General features: G+C 41.1%; 2 protein-coding genes across 2 annotated transcripts in view; both read left to right on the top strand.

Moving 5' to 3' along the window:
- Positions 1-3,572: 3,572 nt before the first annotated feature.
- ITGA1 (integrin subunit alpha 1) overlaps positions 3,573-22,101 on the top strand; it is a 94,307-nt gene continuing 75,778 nt past the window's right edge. The window contains exon 1 of the mRNA XM_042451259.1: positions 3,573-3,831. Within this exon, the coding sequence (XP_042307193.1) occupies positions 3,795-3,831 (37 nt within the window). The 5' untranslated portion in view covers positions 3,573-3,794. The remainder of the gene's footprint in view (positions 3,832-22,101) is intronic.
- Positions 13,024-21,401, top strand: PELO (pelota mRNA surveillance and ribosome rescue factor). Its single transcript, XM_042451260.1, has 2 exons — positions 13,024-14,058; positions 20,675-21,401. The coding sequence occupies exons 1-2, from the start codon at positions 13,333-13,335 to the stop codon at positions 21,104-21,106; spliced, it is 1,158 nt and encodes a 385-aa protein (XP_042307194.1). The 5' UTR covers positions 13,024-13,332; the 3' UTR covers positions 21,107-21,401.

Raw genomic sequence — 22,101 nt, 5'->3', positions numbered from 1 at the left:
GCACCATGGATAGCTCTATTAGAGTTTGGGTTAGAACCCTGAGCAGATGCAATGCCTTCACTGATTTGAAAATCACCACTTTCCAATGGACAAATTGCCTAGTTGTCCACCCTGCCCTTGCAGCCTTGGGTCCTCATACAAACAAGAAATCTTGTGCTCCTTTGTAGGACTACAGCACTCAGAAATTTCCAAGCTTTGGATATGTCCTGCTCTGTCCTTCCACTCAAGATTTTATCAGGTCTTTGTGTGCCATTGTGATTTGTATCAGTCTCTCTCTTAGTGTGATAAGAATTCCAAGGGCTAGTATGTAGCTCTTCTTCCTATGGATAAGAAAGCATCAAATGCTCAAGTTATCCTTGAAATAGGTTTTCATAGAATCATAGAATCGTAGAGTTGGAAGAGACCACAAGGGCCATCCAGTCCAACCCCTGCCATGCAGGAACTCTCAATAAAAGCATCCCCGACAGATGGCCATCCAGCCTCTGCTTAAACACCTCTAAGGAAGGAGACTCTACCACTCTCCGAGGGAGTGTGTTCCACTGTCGAACAAGCCCTTACTGTCACGAAGTTCCTCCTAATGTTGAGGTGGAATCTCTTTTCCCATAGCTTGCATCCATTGTTCTGGGTCCTGTTTTCTGGAGCAGCACTCTTAAGCTTCTCTTCTCCAGGCTAAACATCCTCAGCTTCCTAAGTCATTCCTCATAGGACATGGTTTCCAGGCCATTCACCATTTCAGTCACCCTCCTTTGGACATGCTCCAGTTTTTCAACATCCTTTCTGAATTGTGGTGGCCAGAACTGGACACAATATTCCAGTCTTATTTACAAATATACAAGCAGAGCACATTGGAAGCAAGCAGACACTTCTGTGGTGGGCAAAAGAACTGTTAACCATGCCTCGGATCCCAGGAAAAACATTCAGAATCCCAAGTCCCACCACATGAAACCAACTCATATCTCTTGGCCCATTTCTATGGATTTTTATCACACATGGCTTTTAAACTGCCATAAAAATTCAATAATAGCACTTTTGGCAAAACTTATCACACAACACCATCTCCATCTCTCTCTTGTTGCCGCTTTGTCCTCCAATCATGGTTAGCTTGCACCTTGCCATTGATGGGGAAACCCATCAATGAGCTCCCAAATGCACTAATACAGTCCTAGCCCAGAGATGTGGTAAAGAACCATGCAAGACTGAAAACAGCCCAGTCAAGCTAGCGAAGAACTGTGTGGTAGGGAATGCTCCCTATCTGGTATGCATGCACTTTACTTCACTAGAATGATTGCAGCGAGAACAGTGGTCATGCAATACAGTCCTATGTCTCTGACCACTAGCTAGAGAAATTCCTAGCTGACAAGAGACAACATCCAGGTTCTTTCATTAAATCCTTAGCTACCTCCAGGCAACACTGTACTATAATCACAGTAATCAAGCTGGCTGAACTAATAACAGTATTCACCTTTACAATGATAACAATCACCAAAAGCAGGGAACACTAAGTTTTAGCCTGCAGGTCTAGTATGGTTAACCTGCAACTCCCACAATTCTGTTACTTATTCCACAAATATATGTACATCAATATGTATCTCTGCTTTCATCCCAAGCTGAAATACAGTCAAGGATGGAAAGAGATGTTTAAGAGTGGAAGACGCTGCCTAAGAATATGGTGGCATCTCCTACCTTGGAGGTTTTTAGGCATAGGCTGGATGGCCATCTGTCAGAGGTGCTTTGATTATGTATTCCTGCATGACAGGGAGTCCCTTCCAGATTCATGATTTTATGAAAGGAGTCTAGAAATCTAAATTTCTGTGTGAACAGCAATGCATGTTCAGGGCATATTTTCACCTTATGACATGCAACCCATAGGAGAAAAGCACACACACTTCTGACATTTTTCTTTTTCAGCCACCTTTAAAATATCATAGCTCCTCTATCCTTCTGTTTTTTCCCATTTGTCATCAGCTTGTTGCAAACTGAGTTGAAAATACAAAAGAATGTGCACTCATTTAACTGGGGTGGGGGAGGCAAAATGTTGCCTTTCCCAGTAGGCTCAGGCAAAGGCAAACTACTACAGCTTCTCCTAGCATGTCATTAATAACTTTTGCCATCTTATCCACATTGTGGCTCATCACACATATCCCAATTTGGAGGATAAGCAAAGATGAATGGGCATGAAGGAATTGTTCTGAGGTGGATTTTGAACAGAACACATTCTAGTGTTCACTGAATTCTCAACAGGCATAGGAATGAATTAAATACAGTTGGCCCTCCACATTTGCAATTTTGATTAATATGTTCTCTCTAGGAATCTCTGTGTCCTCCAGTGCAGCTCTACCAGAAGCTGATCACAGAGTTGTGCTGGAGAACTTAGAATTTCCTAGAGAAAATTTTTCTCTAGACATTTATAGATCCTCCAGCAAGTTGATTCTGTGATCAACTTCTGGCACATGTTGGTCATAGAGTTGCACTGGGGGAGCTAGATATTCCTAGAGAGGTGTTCTTTCAGGTAAAAAGAATAGTGTTGTTTTATTTGCAGTTTTTCACATTCATGAGGTCCTTCACCCCTAACCCCAGTGAATGTGGAGGGATCACTATACTGCCTTGTATTTTTTTAGAACATGACCCCTCTTTTAAATATAGAATCCACGGTTATCATTATTGATGTATCACTCTGAGAACTGTCACTGTTGTTCTTAATTGATAGCTGGATAACTGAGGCTGAATGACAGTGTCTCATGGACCGACTGAAGGCAGAATGAGACGAAGACCCCTTTAAAACAATGTTTGATAATCTATATGATAAAAAAGCACTGTAAATACTAATCTTAAATAAGAGAGCAAGTGAGAAGTTGCAATTCTGGCCTGCAAAAGTTGGATTCCAAGATCTTGTTCCATAGCCACTAGCCATGCTGGCTGCAGAAATTTGGGAGTGGTAGTTCAGATAATAGCAACAGTAATTTCTCCCAGCTCTCACTTGTTCAGAGTGTTCCACGAAGTCTTGTTTTAGGGCATACCATATCAACCTTCCACAGATGTTTCCACAGAGATTTCCTTTAGGGTAATATGCCACAGTATAGATCTTACACATTTTTAAAGAGTGATGCAAGTGAAATAAAATCAGACCAACAAAGGGCAGCTTCAGTTTGCAAGTCTGTTGAAATGCGAACTTAGCACACACTTCGTGTAACAGAGCTTTCTTTTGTTTCTTGCAAAGACAGCAGTTAAAAACACAGTTTAAAAAGAAAGTGCAGGAATGGAAAAAGAGACATGGCAAGGGGTGGATCCCAAAAAACCTTTGCCTTCTCACTCCCAGTATTTGGTAGAAGTTGCCTGGTAGCTGAAAAGACACCCATTAATTATGAGCCTGCAGATGTCCCTTTAAGGTTTGCTCTGCAGCCTGGAGACTTCAGCCTAAACATTAGCTGTTAAAGATCTGACTTTATTTGTACATGTCTCTCGGATCTCGCCACGTGGGGGTTTCAAAGGCTAACGGCTCACTTCGGAGAGGATGGGGAGTGGGGCTAATAAGAGGGGGGGATAATTCATCTTGATGTCTAGGGGGAGGAAAAGTTAAAGGGCTTGAACAACAAACAGGAAATGCCTCACTGGACTGCTGTTGCTGCTGCAAATGCAGAAGGGGACCAGAAGCAGCAAGAGCAACAGCATTTTGGAGTTAGCAGATGTTTTCTGAACAGCAGAAGAGGTCCTGTTGCTAGTCTCCTTGATATTCGTCCTGGCTGGGTTCCTTTTGCTGTGCAACAACAGTCTCCTAAGCTCTCCTTCTGAGCAACATGCCTGGTGTCACTGCCCCATGCTTGGTCATAGCAGGTAAGAACATCTCTCTCTCTCTTTCTCTTATTGTAGAAATCTTCCCATCTGTCAAACTGTGAGAACAGGGAGAGCCACAAGCATCTCATTCTTATTCTCTCTCTCTCTTTTTGGACCTCCTCAGATGTGAGTTCATCAATCCCACTTCTTTCAGTCTGTCTCCTTTTGAGCCAATCCTGGAGAGCGTTAAGTCAACTTTACAACCAGTGGGGTTTCCGTGACAGGAAATGTGATATTAAACAAAACAAAAAATAGAAAGAAGTAGGAGAGCAGGATTGAGAAATCACAGAATTAGCCAATGTCTAAAGACAGGCATGGAACTGTAGACTTTAATGTACAGTAGTTCTGTAAATCCTGTTGGTCTTAAATCTTGCAAATTACTTTAGGTAGCAACATTTTGGGTTATGGCAGACTACACTTTGTTAAATTCACAGAACAAGAGATATGAAAGATGTTTTAAGAACATGTTCCAGAAGATTTATTAAATCAAACTTGATTCTTACCAGTTCTGTTTTTACTTACATAAACCATTTCTAGAGGGGATGGTAAAATTCAAGGAAATGGAAGTGGAAGTTGGGGGTGGAGAAAAGGAAATGAAAACAATAATAATTGCTTGATACTCTATGGGACTCTGAGGGACAGTTTGGCTAAAATATGTGGGCGAAACACTAAAAAGAAGCAGGGTTTCAGGTTGAAAAAGTGCTGTTTAGCCAAGAAATCACCCAAAGGAGAAAAGAAACAATGTGTTCTGCTGCTCATGTCTTTTGTAAGTTTTGGCTGTGGTTCATCACTTTTGACAGCTAGTTTTATTGAGTTTTGTGGAAGAATTATGGAGTAAGCTGTTCAGAGTTTCAACATTTGTCTTCTTGGGGAGGGAAACATTCTTTGGAAATGTGCACACTATCACTACATTAATGCCTCATTATAATAATCCAAGTTTACCAAGCAATAATAGCATTCAGCATGCATATATCTTATTATTTATACCTTCCAAAATTATAGCATAGTACTATTTTTCTTTCTTCACTCTAATATGTGCAGTGATGGTAGTAGTGAGGGTGGTTTTTATGCAGCTAGTGAACTTTTTTGTTGTTTTACTTTCTGGACTTCTTTTACAATTGCAACTGTTGTTACATAATTTTAATCATTATTAAGTAGCTGAATAAATTATTGTTGTAACTTACTGTGAGATAAAACTCTGCAATACAATGCTAGGCCAGTTGCTATGAAGGAAATCTTGGATGTTGAAAAGGGCATTTGTTTAGTGTTCATATTGTTGATGATTAGATATCCTCCAAGTTCTTGAAAGACATGACCTGAATATTCCCCTACTGCTCTAAATTGTTGGACTCTATTATATGGAATTCAATTTGCCCACTGTTGAAGTGAGGCTAGATTGGTCATACTTTCACAATTTAACAAAGATTGCCATATGTACACATATGTACACATGCCCTTCATTTGATTTCCTATCTTTTGATTAGTCAACATGTGATGATTGGCAGCTGCATGTCTAAAGTGACTCTTTCAATGGAAATAGTATTTGAGATATTACATGATACAGATATTCTGACTGCTTTTGGATCTGCAGTGTGTCATTCAGATGTGCAAGTACTACTAGGTGCTGCAGACATCACATGATGAAAAGAGTGCACTGAAATTGTTTTTCTTGTCCTAAATGGTTGCTCTTTTGTCTAGGTGCCACACATAACCTTCTTTGCATGCACAAACTAATCTAGCTTGGGAGTCATGAATGATTTTTATTTCAGCTTGAACAGAGAGAGTACAGGGCATGAGAGTATTACTTTTTCAGGCACCTATGTTGATCATTCAAAAAAAGGAAATTAGATAAAATCAGCTCAGAATGTACTACATTCCTCTCTTAAAGTCATCCCTTCAAAAATGGCAATCCATTTCATGTACCCAGTAAAAGCAACCTGGTTACAAACTTAATTCGCTCAGTTAGTCACAAATGTATTGCAAGTCTCCTTCAAGGGTAACCTGAAACTGAGGATTCAGTCACACTGCAGAATTAATGGCTCCATCCAATGGAATTCTGAAATTTGCAGGTTGTTGTGGCACCAGAGCTCTGGCAGAGATGGCTAAACATCTCACCAAACTGCAAATCCCAGAATTCTACACCATTGAACCATGGCAGTTAAAGGCATGTCAAACTGCTTTCATTTTGCAATCTAAGGTCCAAAGCACACTGCAGAAATAATTCAGTTTGCGACCACTTTAACTGCCCTGACTCAACGTTAGGGAATTCTGGGAACTGTAGTTTTGTGAGACATTTAGCCTTTTCCGTCCGAGAGCACCGGTGTCACAATAAGCTAAACAATAATTCCCAGGATTCCCTAGCACTGAGCCAGGGCAGTTAAAGCGGTCTCACGCTGGATAATTTTTGCAGTGTGTTTTGGGTCTTAGATTCTGCCTAAGACTGAAATTGCAAGCATACATTGTAGGAAAATTGAGCAAACATGATGCAGGATTAAGTTATTCACTGCCTTGCAGTTCTCTTTTCTCTTTTGAAAATCAACCAAAGTATATAACATTAGTAGCTTTTTAGGGCAACATATAATATTGCATGTTTTCTGCTGCAATACAAAGCACATTTTTCAGACTGAACAAATTTCACATTGAATAAGAAAACCAACAATTAGTTGCCATAAATAAAACCTGTGTCCAATGTTTAACATATAAGGCCAAATTTTGCTTCCAGACACAGAAGTTACATTGTCTCCCTTCTAAGGTAAAAATTATACTCCAGTGTAAATCAACTATTTGGCAGTGTTATGTTGTTGCTATTCTTCAGCTCTTTAATTCTTTTTTAAAGTACTTTATGTGGCACATGAACTCCTATCTTCAATATCTTTTCTAGAACATTTCATTTGATTTTCTCAAGCATGCTTTTGAAAAATTGGGCTGCAGATATTTGAGAAATATTAATAGATGGCTGATTTGCCTAGAGTATGCAAAATGTAACAATTTCTCTGTTTCTAAGCACCTTTCTTTTCCTTCCTTTTTGCTATTTGTCAAGGGTTTTTCATCTGATATGACAGAATAATCATCCAGAAAGTGTTATTTTGGCAGTTCTTGTAAATTCTTCAGCAAGTGTTTCAAAAGTTTGGATTTGCCTAGAGTTACCATATATCTAAGATAACATAAACTGACCCGGAAGTTGTATTTGATATTGTTTCAAGTACTTTTGCTTGGTTTCACAACTCAGTATTCCCCTCTCCCACCCCCAAAACCCCTTGATGAACTTTTTTTATTGTTTTAAATAAAGAAAACAAGTGAGGACACCATATATGGATGGGTTTGTACAATTTGCCATAAAGTTAAGCATTTGGTAGACCAGACATTTTTCATACAAAGTAATAAATATGACCATAAAAACTATATTCCTTGACAACACAGTACTTTTCTATTGTCAGCCTTTAAAAGAAAAAGGTGCATCATGAGCACACTATGGTGGCTTGTGGTTGAGTTTTTTTCTGACTGACAGGCGCTGTGGTACAAAATGGTTATCACCACAATATTGTATAATAGTTTTCAACTGATTCCCCTTTTGCATCCTTTTGCATAACTGTTTTTGTCTGAGAAATAAGTCAGTGCTTATATAGACTTTTTCCTAATTGATTTCTGAACATATCACAAGAATCAACGGAATGTGCTAGGTTAAAACTTAAATATACATATTTTAAAAGCAATCTTTTTTTTAAGCATGCAATTACTTTGGTTGTGTACTTACAGCTGCTGAATAAGTATCTGTTATCTTGAAGAGGAGAGCTATTCCTGAAAAACTATTTCTTTTACAACATTGGTAACAGATGGTTGAATGTAACATCCTGAAACTCAGGATGAAATGTCTACACATCAACAATTTTTTCCTTTCAATATCACTATGTCGTAAATCTGTATACACAGAAATCAGTGGTATTGATTTCATTTAAAATTAAGGCTTTAACAAACAGCAATGCCAGCACTGCTCTTAGAAGAGTGAGACGGCTGCTTCTTATAGCTGAGGGTGCATCTAGACTGTAGAAATAATGCAGTTTTTCACCACTTTAAGTGCTGTAGCTCCAACCTATGGAATCCTGGGACCTGTTGTTTTATAGCCTCCTCTCCAAAAAGTGCTGGTGCCTCACAAAACTACAAATCCAGGGATTTTGTAAAATGGAGCCATGGCAATTAATGTGATGTCAAACTGCAATATTTCTATGGTATAGATGGACCCTGAGTTGGGATGCCAGGAAAAGGCAATAAATGTATTATTGTCACATTTTGACTAGCAGAGTTAAACATAAAATGCATCTTTCAAAGTAACTCAGCAGCTTCTGGCACCTTACCCTCAGTATTAGCTGGTGGGTCCCAAGTCAGTGGGCCTCTGAATCCTCTTCAGGCTTTAGCCTAAAGGAGTTCACCCCCTAGCTCTTTTAAAGTTCAGACCAAAATCTGTACCAAATTCACTGCATCACTGACACAGACATCACCAGCTGTCCTGGGTAGGCATGATTTGTTACACAACCAAACCTTTTGGCATGGCCACTGCTCCATTCTACTAAAACCTAAAACAGTGGAATTTGAAATGAAGACTAGTTTTGTCTGTGATATGCTTTCAGCCTTGTGGAGATCATTTATTTTACAAAACGGCAGTTGCCTTGCAGCACTGGGATTACCAGAAGTGACTAAAATGAAGTCTTCAGAAATACTTCTTACCTTGCAAACAGATATGCTTATTCAGCCCTCGCTGGCTCCCATGGGTTTTGCTCCCAGGCTGGTTCGCTTAAGATTTCCAGTAAATGTTTTGAACAGCTTGTCCCTTCACATATAAGAACAATATAGGTAACGGAATTAATAACTTCCAGAACAGTGTTCACATCATTTCCCTTGCAACACCACACCTTTAACAGTTGTAGAAACAATGCTTAAGACATTGCACAGCAACTGGAACTTTCAATATATGGAGACCAATGGCAACTGGTCTGTCCACCCTTTGTTTCATATGTTCCATGTGATTGCACAAATAAACTAGATTAGCAAAATTATTTTGGGTGCAATCGTAAAAACAGCACACCTCAAAGTTGTCTCCAACATGTTATGCATTGGAATAAGGTGCAGTTGAGAGTTGAGATGATGAGTGCAGAAAACAATTTTTTTTTACATTTATCTTTGCACTGCACCAGCTATTTCTGGCATCATAGTGCTACACAAGGATCTGAAAAGAACAAAACTCAGAGAAACCACAACTTAATGACTCAACAGTTTGTGTTGTTGTTATTTCCAATTTATGGTGATCCTAAAGCGAATTATGGGGCTTCCTTGGCAAGATTTGTTCAATGGTTTACCATTGCCTTCCCCCGAGGCTGAGAATATGTGACTTGCCCAATGTGACCCAATGGGCTTCATCATGGCCAAGTGGGGAATCAAACCCTGGTCTCCAGAGTTGTAGTATAACACTCAGACCACTAGGCCATGCTGGCTCTCAACAGTAAGCCTGCTTAATCTGTGCACTATCATTAAACCTTACTGACAAACTTGATTACAACAGGTTTGTGTGTGTGTGTTAGTACAATAGCTTCATCTGCATTCATATAAAAGAAGTGAGCTTTTACCCAGCGAACAAATTAGTTTCTAGTTACAGTTCAGTTCATCTCTATTATGATCATAGACAAGCACAATTAGTTTCTAGGTATTTCCATATTATTTCTGTATAATGAATGTATTTACTCACACTCTGGAATATGCATCCCCTAACATGGATTAGCTACTTTTGTTTGGTAAGACTGTGGAAGCATACGTTGCATTAGCAGCAACAGATACTTCAACTACAGCTTTTAATTCTGGATCTTGCTTAATTGTCCAATGGAAAAGGGCACTGAATCACCATCAGTTTCTGCCAGATGAGTCAGAAAGCTATGCCCAGAACAGCCACATGAAGGAGGTTTATATTTACATAAGAACTTCATACATGCCACTATTTGGGTGGTATAGTACCCACTTCTGAACCTGCTTAGAAACTAAGAAGATGGATTTCATCCCCAATGCTGAATTCTGCTCCTCCTAGGAACCCGCCACCATAAATAACATAAAACCTGGATGACCAATCCTTTTTGGCTCCCTAAGCCAATATTCCAGACTGTTTCCAGGCTGCAAAAATAAAGCAGTCTGACACCACCTTAACTGACATGACTCAGTGCTATGAATTCAGGGATTAGTAGCTTAGTGGGGCACCACAGCACTCTTGACAGCGAAGGCTAAACATCTCACAAAACTACAAATCCCAGAGGTCCACAGCATTGATTCATGACAGTTACAGTGGTGGTGTCATACTGCTTTATTTCTGCAGCATGACAGCAGGCTAAAGATGGCTGTATATAGGCCACACCAATAGCCTTTTTGGCTGAGGAGGGTAAACAAATGCTTTAAATCAGTAATACCCAAATTCTGGTGCACCACGTTTTTTGGACTTCAGCTCCCAGAAGTCTCAGCCATCTTGGAAAATGATTTAGGATTATGGGAACCAAAATCCAAAAGCCTGGAATGCCAGAATTTGGGAATCACTGATTTAAATAAATGAGAGATCTTGTAGCTAGAGTACCTTTGAGATTAACTGAAAGAAAGAAGTTGGAAGGATGTGTTTTCTAAAGTTAAGTCTACTTCTTCAGATGCATTTGGTCAAAGTCTACAAAAGCTCATGCTGCCAACTTCTTTCTTTCAGCTAGTCTCAAAGGTGCTACAAGAGCTCTCTACATACTGATCCTACAGATTAACATGGCTATATCTTTGAATATATGACAGTTATAGTTGTGGTGTCATACTGCTTTATTTCTGCAGCATGGCAGCAGCCTTAAGATGACTGTGCATAAGCCACTCCAATAGCCTTTTAGCCAAGAAAAATAAAAATGCTTTAAATAGATATAATTAATTAACAAATGTCAGATGACCATACATCATAACCGCAAAGGAGGACAAGGCACCACAAAATGTAGGACCTTTAAGAAAAATGTACAGCATTCCAAATAAAAGTGAAAAACACTAATATAAATTTAAACGCATGGAGGACATTTTGACATTCCTCCTGGACAGAAGAGTGAAATGTAGGGCATGTCCAGGAAAAGTAGGACAACTAGCCACCTTGACAAAGGTAAATCGTTGCGAAGTTGAAGGCTTTTTTGTGGGGTTTTTGGGCTATGTGGCCATGTTCTAGTGGTTCCCAAACTGTGCCCTTGAAGAGACTTTGGACTTCAGCTCCCAGAAGCCTCAGCCATGTTGGCCAATAGTGTGGGATTCTGGGAGCTGAGGTCCAAAATCCCTTAAAGGGCTCAGATTGGGGACCACTGATTTTAGAGTACACCTGTCCCTCCATATTCTCTAGGGTTAGGGGCACAAGACTCCCGTGAATATGGGAAAACCGCAAATAACATAAACACTGTGTTTTTACCTGAGAGGACACCTCTCTAGGAATCTCTAGGTCCTCCAATGCAACTCTGTGGTCAACATCTGCCAGACATTGACCACAGAATTGCACTGGAGGAGCTGCAAGTATTCTCTCTAGGAAACTCTAGAGACCTTTAGTTGAAGTTGACCATAGAGTTGCAATCTAGGAGAACCTAGATATTCCTAGAGAGAACATATTAATCAAATCCCTGAATAATCAAATCCACAAATATCAAAGCTGCAAATATGGAGAGATAAGTGTATTTATACTCCCCTGTGGAGCAACAACAGCTTTCAGAGTGCCTTACAGATTGTTAATTTGACAGTTCCCTCTCCTCAACTTTTCAATTTAAAAATCTATTAATAATAATAATAATAATAATAATAATAATTTATTTGTATTTTCCCGCCTCTCCCTGCGGATCGATAAATTAACACAGTACAGATATGAAATACAATCAATAAAACACTGACTTTATTATTAATTCAATAAAACAGCTAAAACATCTAGAACATCTAAAACATTTAGAAAAGATAGGTCCTATTAGGCAGCAGTGCTTTCTCTCCAGCTCCCATGGCTTTCCCACTTGCCACTGGCCTCTCTGTATCGAAAGCGGAGGCCAGAGAGGGGAAATTGTGCCAGACACCATTTACCTACAACTTTTTAAATCTAACCATTTCAATCAGTGATTTCCCAAACTCCGATCCTCCGGTTCTTTTGGACTTCAACTCCCAGAAGCCTTTGCCAGCTTGGGCAGCAGTCAGGGATTCTGGGAGCTGAAGTCCAAAAAATATGGAGGACTAAAGTTTGGGAAACCACTGATTTAAACACAAACTTTTGTTTCCTGGAGGGATTGCCACTCCTTTCCCCAATACGCTTGCACTGGAAATACTTCTCAAGGGCTGGTGATTAATTTTACAATTTAATAAATATATAAAACATAATAATTTTAAAAAATAATTTTAAATTATATATTTTTTAAAAATTAAAATTATAAATTTTAAAAATTAATAATTTAAAAATAATAATAATTATATAACATACGTTTAGTATGTTTTTCATTAAAAATAAAATAATTATATAAAATACATTTTATATATATATATATATATATATATATATGAGATTTTTCAGTATTCCAACAGTCTCGCCTTCTTTTGCGCGCATGCGCTCTTTTCAATTCTGCCCGTATTCGCTCAGGGTTTGGTCCGCCAAAAGTAGCGGGCTCCGGCGCCGATGACAGTTCTGGGGGGCGTGGCGTTTGGTTAGCCCCGCCCCTCCAATGTCCCACTCGAGCCGGCAGAGGGGAAACGGAGAGGGCGTGGCATTTAGTTAACTCCGCCACTCCAAGTGGGAGAGTAAGCCAGTTGAGGGAAGACGGAGAAGGCGTGGTGTTTGGTTAGCCCCGCCCCTCCAAGCCGGCTGAGGGAATACGGAGAAGATGCGGCCTTTGGTTAGCTCCGCTCCTCCAAGGTTGCAGTCAAGGCGGCAAATAGAAGGCACATCGGATTGGCTGGAGAGCCTAGGAGGGTTAGCTCCGCCCTCCATGCACATGGGGTTGGCTGAAGGGCCGGAGGGGCGTGGGCTTTCGTCAGCTCTGCCCCTCCAACCCAACAGACTGGGCGGCTGAGGGAAGACAAGGAGAGCATGGCATTTGGAAAGCTCTGCCTCTCCAAGCCAGCGGGAGGGAAAATATGGTGGGCGTGGCCTTTGGAAAGCTCCGCCCTCCAAGCCCACGTGGGGTCGAAAGGAGAGGAGTCCGAGGGCGTGGCCTTTGGTTAGCTCCGCCCCTCCAAGCGGGAGGGCGGACAGGCTGAGGAAGACGTGGAGGGCGTGGCCTTTGCGAAGCCCCGCCCCGGTGAGGCAAAATTGTGCGCGCGGTTGCCGGCGCGTCTTCCCAAAATGGGGAGGAGGAAGCGGAAGCGGCCAAGCCGAGCAGACACTTCCTCGAAAATCGAGGCCGGGCTTCGCGGGCGGCGGTAGGCCGCAGTGAGGATCCTGGTGAGGAAGGAAGAGGGAGGCGAGGCTGCCGCGCGACTAGGCCTGCGGCCTCCAGGATGAAGCTGCTGCGGAAGGACATGGAGAAGGACAACGCGGGGCAGGTGACGCTGGTGCCGGAGGAGCCGGAGGACATGTGGCACGCCTACAACCTGCTGCAGGTGGGGGACAGCCTGCGGGCCTCGACCATCCGGAAGGTGCAGACGGAGTCGTCGACGGGGAGCGTGGGCAGCAACCGCGTCCGCACCACGCTGACCCTCTGCGTGGAGAGCATCGACTTCGACTCGCAGGCCTGCCAGCTCCGCGTCAAGGGCACCAACATCCAGGAGAACGAGTACGTCAAGATGGGCGCCTACCACACCATCGAGCTGGAGCCCAACCGGCAGTTCACGCTGGCCAAGAAGCAGTGGGACAGCGTGGTGCTGGAGCGGATCGAGCAGGCCTGCGACCCGGCCTGGAGCGCCGACGTGGCGGCCGTGGTGATGCAGGAGGGCCTGGCCCACGTCTGCCTGGTCACGCCCAGCATGACCCTCACCCGCGCCAAGGTGGAGGTCAGCATCCCCCGCAAGCGCCGGGGCAGCTGCGCCCAGCACGACCGCGCCCTGCTGCGCTTCTACGAGCAGGTGGCCCAGGCCCTCCAGCGCCACGTCAACTTCGAGGTGGTCAAGTGCGTGCTGGTGGCCAGCCCCGGCTTCGTCCGGGAGCAGTTCTGCCAACACATGTTCCAGCAGGCCCTGAAGGCCGACAACAAGCTCCTCCTCGAGAACAGGAACAAGTTCCTCCAGGTAAAGGCAGGCAGAATAGCAATAGCAACAACAACAGCTCTGCCAACCCAGGTTCCAGCAGCCCCTGAGACTGACAGACAGACAGCAAGGTCCTCCTCAACCCAAAATAATCATCATCATAATAATAATACATGTTTATAGGAATAATGATAATACCATTTATTTTACCCTGCTCCTTTGCGCAATGCAAGCGGGACGGTTTTCAGCATTGAAACATACATTCCATAACATGCTCTATTGCTTCCTTTCCACTCTCTCTCCCTTATACTTCCTCCCCTCTCTAAATAGTTGAGTGCATTTCTATACCACTTATTGGTGCGGTGACATATACCTGCTATTGCTATTAAGTACTCCCAAAGCCATTTACAACAAGTAAGATAATTGCCCCCAACAATCTGCATAATGATTTTTAGAGACCTCAGAAGGATGCCAGGCTGAGTTGACCCTGGGCCCCTGGATGGCATTGAACCCACAACCTTGTGGTTTGTGAGTGAGTGGCTGCAGTACAGGCATTTAGCCTCTGTGCTGCCAGGGCTCTAAGGGACACTCAGGATCTACTAAACAACACATCGTATTAAAAATCACAACATGTTCCTTAAAGGAAAACACTTGAGGCAATCATCACCATTCCTTATTATGCAACAGCATCCTGCTAAATATCTGCTTTCATTAATCAGACAATATACCCTTCTCTGTCAGAGAGCTCTGGTGCTGCAACAAACTATAGTTCCCATAATTCCATAGCATTCAGCCATGGCAATTAAAGTACTGTCAAACCAGATTATTTCTGCAGTGTGGATGCAGCCCTAGTCCAACAGCCAAACCACCAAACTACATTGATAGTACACCAGTGCTTCCCAAACTGTGTGCTTTAAGGGAACTTGGACTTCAGACCCCAGAATCCCAGACTATTAGCTACCATGGCTGAGGCTTCTGGGAGCTGAAGTCCAAAATCTCTTAAAGGGCACAGTTTAGAGACCACTGCTCTATACTATGCTGGCTTTCTGGGAAATAAAAGTCCAAAATACTGGGAAGTTTACAGTTTGGGAGCCTTTGTGGGCTGCACCATTGAGATCAACTGAGAAAATGAATTGCTAATGTAAGCTTTCCTAGACTCCAATCAGATCAGATCAGGCTGCTGCCACACAACAAAATTAATAATAATAATAATAATAATTTGTTTTATTTATATACCGCTATTCCAAAGATCATAGCGGTGAACAGCAAGTAAGCTAATTAGCAAGTAAGCTAATTTGCCCCCAACAGTCTGGGTACTCATTTTAGCGACCTCGGAAGGATGCAAGCCTGAGTCGAGCTTGGGCCCTTTTGCTGGTCTTGAACTCGCAACCTTGTTGTTTCAAGTGAATGGCTGCAGTACAGGCATTTAACCACTGCGCCACCAGGGCTTCTTTAATTCTTTAAATTCTTTAATTCTTTAATTATCATGCCTCCATCCTATGGAATCCTGGGACTTATAGTTTGTTGTGGCACCAAAGCTCTCTGATAGAGCAGCCTAGATATCTCACAAAACTACAGATCCCAGAATTCCATAGAACTGAGCCATTGCAATTAAAGCGGTGTCAGACTGCATTAATTCTGCAGTGTAGGCGGAGACTTGGGCCTGTTACAGACTGCCAAAATAAAGCTGCTTGGGGTCTCTTTGGAGGTATGCTATTTAAATGATGCATGGGGTCCTAAGAGTCCGGAGGTCGCACCAAAGCCACACTCCATTCCTAAGCACAGGAGTGCAGCTTTGGTGCAGCTTCTGGATTCTTAGGACGCATGCATCATTTAAACAGCATACCTCCAAAGAGACCCAAAGCAGCTTTATTTTGGCAGTCTGTAACAGGCCATAGTCTCAAAGGTGCTACAAGGGATCTTTATATCTGCTCATGGTAAAAGAGATCATTTCAACTATGCCTTTGAGTAGAAATTCAAGTTTTCAGGGAATGCAAAGGCAAGGATTTTGTCCCCATTTCAGAGCTAGAAGGGAGGAGGTGGGGACTATGCATGAGGATGACCAAATGCAGCATCCTTTACCCAGTGTAGCCCCTGGCTGGGGGATCCGTGGAGTTGTAATCCCAAAAACGTTTCTTGGCGCAACTCATATCACAACACTAGTGATACAGTGGAGTTATAGGAATTGTGTAAATGTTTGCTTATAAAACTTTATTAGAAGTGATCCCAAAGTAAAGATAAAATATATTTATATTAATATAGTGATTCCCAAACTTTGGTCCTCCAGATGTTTTGGACTTCAGCTCCCAGAATTTCTGACTGTTTGACAAGCTGGTTGGGATATCTGGGAGCTGAAGCCCTAATATGTGAAGGACCATGTTAGGGAACCGCTGAACTAGTCCATAAATCAGGGACAAGTCACATGATCAACATATGTTGTTAACTGCTTTTGTGAGCATTGACCAAAATTGGTGGGAATTACAATTCAGCAACATCTGAACAGCAACATTATTCCCATCCTTGTTAAAAAATACATTTAAAATAGGCCACAAAATCATTTACAAGAACAAATAGTTAATAATAGGTGAGAAATGACACCCAGTTCTTTTCTTGTGATGTATATTATAATTTCAGTTTGCTCATGGTAAATATATAGAGTTGGTATTTGTCTCAGAAGTCTTCAGTCTTAAGCATGCATGTTTTAAAAGAGCATTATCAGACTTGTGGCTCTTATGTTGGGCTGCAGCTACGATTTGCAGTCCAGCAACATAGGCCCAAAACATGTTGCAGAAATAATCCAGTTTGGTTTAAGTGCTCTGGCTCAGTGCTAGGAAATCCTGGAAATTATAGTTTATTGTGCCACCAGAGCTGTCTGACAGAGAAGGCTAAATGTCTCACAAAACTACAGTTCCCAGAATTCCCTAGCACTTTGCCAAGGCAGTTAAAGTCGTCTCAAACTGGATTATTTCTGCAGTAAGTTTTAGAACATAGAGACCCTTCTGTTATTCACCCCTGCTTTGAAGTAACTTCTGATAACATCTGTAGGACTTAGTTCTGAATCAATATGTTTAGAATTAAGTGATAGATCAAGCAGAATTTTTTTAAAGGAAATAGATTATTCATTTGATTTATCTACATCCTGCCTTTTCTCCTGTAATTGAACATAAAACATTTTAGAAATTATTAAAAGCAGTATGGATTAGCATTGTTCTAAGACAGTGATTCCCAGTCTCCGGTCCGCCAGATATTTTGGACTTTGGCTCCCAGAATTCCTAGCTGTTGTTTAAGCTGGCTGGGGCTTCTGGGAGTTGAAGTCCAAAACAGCTGGGGAATCAAAGTTTGGGAACTACTGTTCTAAGATAATTTATCTAATCTAGTCCCTCAGATAGATGGCCTACTTACTTGGGAACTGCAGGAAAAGAGATTCCACCTCAACATTAGGAGGAACTTCTTGACAATAAGGGCTGTTCGACAGTGGAACAAACTCCTTCCTTGTAGTGGAATCTCCCTCCTTGGAGGTCTTTAAACAGAGGCTGGATGGCCATCTGTCAGGTATGCTTTGACTGAGAGGGTTGGACTGGATGACCCTTGTAGTCTCTTCCAACTCTATGATTCTATGAACTCAGTGGGACTGAAATTTAGCTAGTCTGTAGCCTAGTTAGAAATCTACATATGATTAAAGCCTTGTTAGTGAGGTATAAACAAGGGAAGGAGTATTACTTCTATATTTATTTACCATGCATACTGTACAGAGTTCATTCATGGTAATGAAAAGATTATAGCATTCCTAGCTCAGTCAGGTTTATTCATTGTATGCCATATAGCCTAAATTTCCAAACCTCAGACATATATTAGCTGATTCTCCAAACAGGGCTTTTTCAGGATCCCCTTCAGTTCAGGTCTTCATGGCAGGGCATGAATGGAAAAGAAGAAAGTGAGTGTCAGGATGAGGGGTGGGAGGCTAGTGCTTGTGTGTGGGCGCATGAGGGCAGTGGGGGAGGGAGCAAAGTTTAGTGCTCCCCTCCTGGTGTTTCAGTGGTTAAATGCCTGTACTGCAGCCACTTAATCACAACCCAGAAGGTTGCGAATTCAGTACCAGCAAAAGGACTCAAGCTCGACCCAGGCTTGCATCCTTCCAAGGTGGTTAAAATGAGTATCCAGATTGTTGGGGGCAATTAGCTTACACTTTGTAAACGGCTTAGGGAGTGCTTAAGTGCACTGATAAGCGGTATAGAAATGTACTTGCTATTGCTATGCTCTTTCCAAAGGCAAAATCCCAGGGCTAGTGGGGATTCTGTCTTTGTGAGGAGCAGAGTTAACCCTCTCCTTTCCATTTGCGCTTTCCAAAGGCAAAATTTCATATATTCCATTGAGCAGAAAGAAGGTCTTCATGCACATATAGATGTAAAGGGCCCAGAGGAGAAAAGTTGCCATATGTACTACTGTACTGAAGAAACACAGGCCTGTTACAGACTGCCAAAATAAAGCTGCTTTGGGTCTCATTGGAGGTATGCTATTTAAATGATGCATGGGTCCTAAGAGTCCGAAGGTCGCGCCAAAGCCACACTCCATTCCTAAGCACCGGAGTGCAGCTTTGGTGCAGCTTCCGGATTCTTAGGATGCACGCATCATTTAAACAGCATACCTCCAAAGAGACCCGAAGCAGCTTTATTTTGGCAGTCTGTAACAGGCCACAGTCTCTTTCAGATTGCATGCATACTTCCCCTTAAGAACTCTAAATCTTTGTAGACTGACACAATATTTAGGATGAAACTACTGACACATTTAGTGTGAGAAGTAGTAAAATTCATATACAGTTAACATAATTCAGAAGTATGGCTGAATAAAATGTTGCTCTTTGAAAATTGGGTTTTCTTGTATGTAAATTCATCATACATTTTATTTAACTTTGGTTTTTACTGCTTATACAACCTGGAAAGAAAAGGGCAAACAGGCTTCTAGTTCCATTGTAGTTTTCCCAGGATTTCGTTAAACTAGATACATCCCAGTAATTTAAACTAAAATGCCTTTGCTTGATAGAAAAGAGATCTTTGAAGCAATGACCAGTACATTTATTTAAACATATTTTAGATAATAAAATGCTCAATACAGTTATTAAAGGCCTGCCTGCATATTTCAGTCCTTGGAAAATAATCTGTGGAAGCAGATTGCCAGTGTACTATTCACACTGAAAATGAAGGACTCAGTTTAGAAATTTCTGTGATTTTAACGATGATTTCAAATATATGAAACCTGATACTGTATGTATGTATCAAAAGTATCTGAACACGAGGGGACAACAAGAGATCTGTGTAACTTCTAAACTTCATCTATTTACAATATATATATAAGGGTACATAATTATAAAAGACATCAACAAAGAAAATATGCATCAGACAAGTGGATAATAACAGTCCATGTGAACAATGTTGCTAATTTGAGCAGTGAAAATGGTTCTACTGCTGCAACATAATATTAAGTTCAAAAACTAGACAGCAATAATAATAGATGATGCTTGGAACAAACCAACTTGAAGTAGGAACTGGTAATATTAGCTGGTAGCAGGGTCCTTTTGGGTTGAATACCGACGGGACGGCTACCTCCGGAGTCCTGTGTGGCCGTATCGACTCACCAAGGTCTTCATCAGCATATAAATTTCATAACCGATTAATATTGTACATTATATGTTCCATACTGCTACAACATTGAACAGCTTGACTTGATGATAAGAATAATGCTGTTCAATGTTGTAGCATATGGAACATATAATGTACAATATTAATCCGGTTATGAAATTTATATGCTGATGAAGACCTTGGTGAGTCGATACGGCCACACAGACTCCGGAGGTAGCCGTCCCGTCGGTATTCAACCCATAAAGGACCTGCTACCAGCTAATATTACCAGTTCCTACTTCAAGTTGGTTTGTTCCAAGCATCATCTATTATTATTGCTGTCTAGTTTTTGAACTTTAAATTATGTTGCAGCAGTAGAACCATTTTCACTGCTCAAATTAGCAACATTGTTCACATGGACTGTTATTATCCACTTGTCTGATGCATATTGTCTATTGTTGATGTCTTTTATAATTATGTACCCTGATATATATATCTTGTAAATAGATGAAGTTTAGAAGTTACACAGATCTCTTGTTGTCCCCTCGTGTTCAGATTGTCTAAGTGTAAGCCTGCTGCTCGTTTGTTGGTGTATCAAAAGTATGCCTCATTAGATTTGATGAGGCATTTCCTAGTAAGCATGCTTAACATTTCAGTCCAGATTTTTCTTAAAAGCCACTTCCTCTCTACATAAGATGATTATCAATAAAAGTACTGTTCAAACAAATAATGAGAAACTTAGGTACTTGGGAAACTGTTTTATTTTAAATACAACTAGAAAATGCAGGGCGGTGGTAAAGTTGAATCCAGATGCAATTCCATCTATCTATAGTAAGTGAATATAGAGCATTACATAAAATATGTAATAATGTTTTAAGATTATTAAATATTTTTTCTTTAACAATAAATATTTTAGTCACTTTTTTGCATTTAAAAACTTACCTGAAAGTACATACTCTGGTCAAAAGAGTTTACATTTCAAGAGAGAAACAACTCAGTATCAAAGTAGTTAGTGTATGCTTTCTGGAATTCTTCTTCTTTAGGTACACTCTTCTTCTGGACATAAATATGCATTGAAAGAAGTTCTGTGTGATCCTGCTGTGACGAGTAGACTTGCTGATACTAAAGCAGCCAGTGAAGTGAAGGCCTTAGATGATTTCTACAAGATGTTACAACACGAACCGGACCGAGCTTTTTATGGCCTTAAGCATGTGGAAAAGGCCAATGAAGCCATGGCTATTGATACCTTATTGATAAGTGATGAACTTTTTAGACATCAAGATGTGGCTACTCGCAGCCGATATGTTCGACTAGTAGATAGTGTGCGGGACAACATGGGCACTGTTCGCATTTTCTCTAGTCTGCATGTGTCTGGGGAACAGCTTGGACAGCTGACAGGTGTAGCTGCTATTTTGCGTTTTCCTGTAGCTGAGGTCTCTGATCAAGAGGAGGAATCTAGTTCTGAAGAAGATTGATGATGGTGATCCATTGCATCTTACCATAGAATAAATCTGCAACAGTGGGGAAAAGGGGAATCTGTTTCTACCATGATTATACACATCTGTACCATGTGTTACTGAAATGAGAATACTATTTTTTTAAGGGACTGATGAGGTGAGCATCTAGTGTCCTTATTTAAATACATTTTCCATGCTGCAGTGCTAGTGGTAATGATTGTTCTAGCAAAAATGAACTGGAATAGCTAATTCAATAACAACATTGGAATTTGTGGAACATGTACAAAAACAATAAAGTAACCCCAAGAAAGAAGATACAGTCTTGCTTAAGTATTTTCTGTATTTGGGGTGGGGGGACCTGTTTGTCCTCATAGAAATCTTGATTCAAAGCCAAGAGTGTTTAGTATGTGAGGAGGATGACTATGAAATGGTGTGACTAGTCCAGTTGAGTCTTAATTTACTCTCTAGTTATTAACATTTTCAGACTTTTGATCCCAGCATCTGACAGTTTAAATGTTTTAACACAACAACATTCTTAGAGATTTAATCAGAACTTCATGGACATTATTAATGGGCAAGTGAAGTCACATATGACCTAGCTTTGAGCTATCCATTCCTATTAAATACATTCATAATGGGATATATAAATACACACACACACATATATATTCAAGCTATTAATAGTTTAGTTCAAACTTGAGCTGCAACTGAAGTGAACAAGGAACAATGGCTTCAAACAATAGAACTTCATGATGGTAAGAACTGTTGGACAGTGGGACACACTGCCTCAGAGTGTGGTGGAAACTCCTTTGGAGGTATATAAACAGAGGCTGAATATCCATCTGTCAAGAGTGCTTTGGTTTCCTGCATGGCGGATTTGGACTGAATGGTCCATGTGATCTTTTCCAACTCAGTCAATGTCTCAAGCCAATAAAGATTCAGTAACCAGTTCAGCACACACACCTGATTTAATTCCAGTTCACATGGGAGATTTTAATGCAAATATATAATTT

This window comes from Sceloporus undulatus, chromosome 2 (assembly GCF_019175285.1).
Source record: "Sceloporus undulatus isolate JIND9_A2432 ecotype Alabama chromosome 2, SceUnd_v1.1, whole genome shotgun sequence".
Lineage (NCBI taxonomy): Eukaryota > Metazoa > Chordata > Lepidosauria > Squamata > Phrynosomatidae > Sceloporus > Sceloporus undulatus.
Note: the sequence above shows the minus strand (reverse complement) of the source record. Positions and strands in the feature narration are given on the sequence as shown.

Excerpts from the sequence above, each read along its gene's own strand:
- PELO (XM_042451260.1), top strand. The coding sequence starts at position 13,333 with ATGAAGCTGCTGCGGAAGGACATGGAGAAGGACAACGCGGGGCAGGTG. Across the intron at positions 14,059-20,674 it reads ACAGGAACAAGTTCCTCCAG|GTACACTCTTCTTCTGGACA; the intron begins GTAAAGGCAGGC and ends CTTCTTCTTTAG.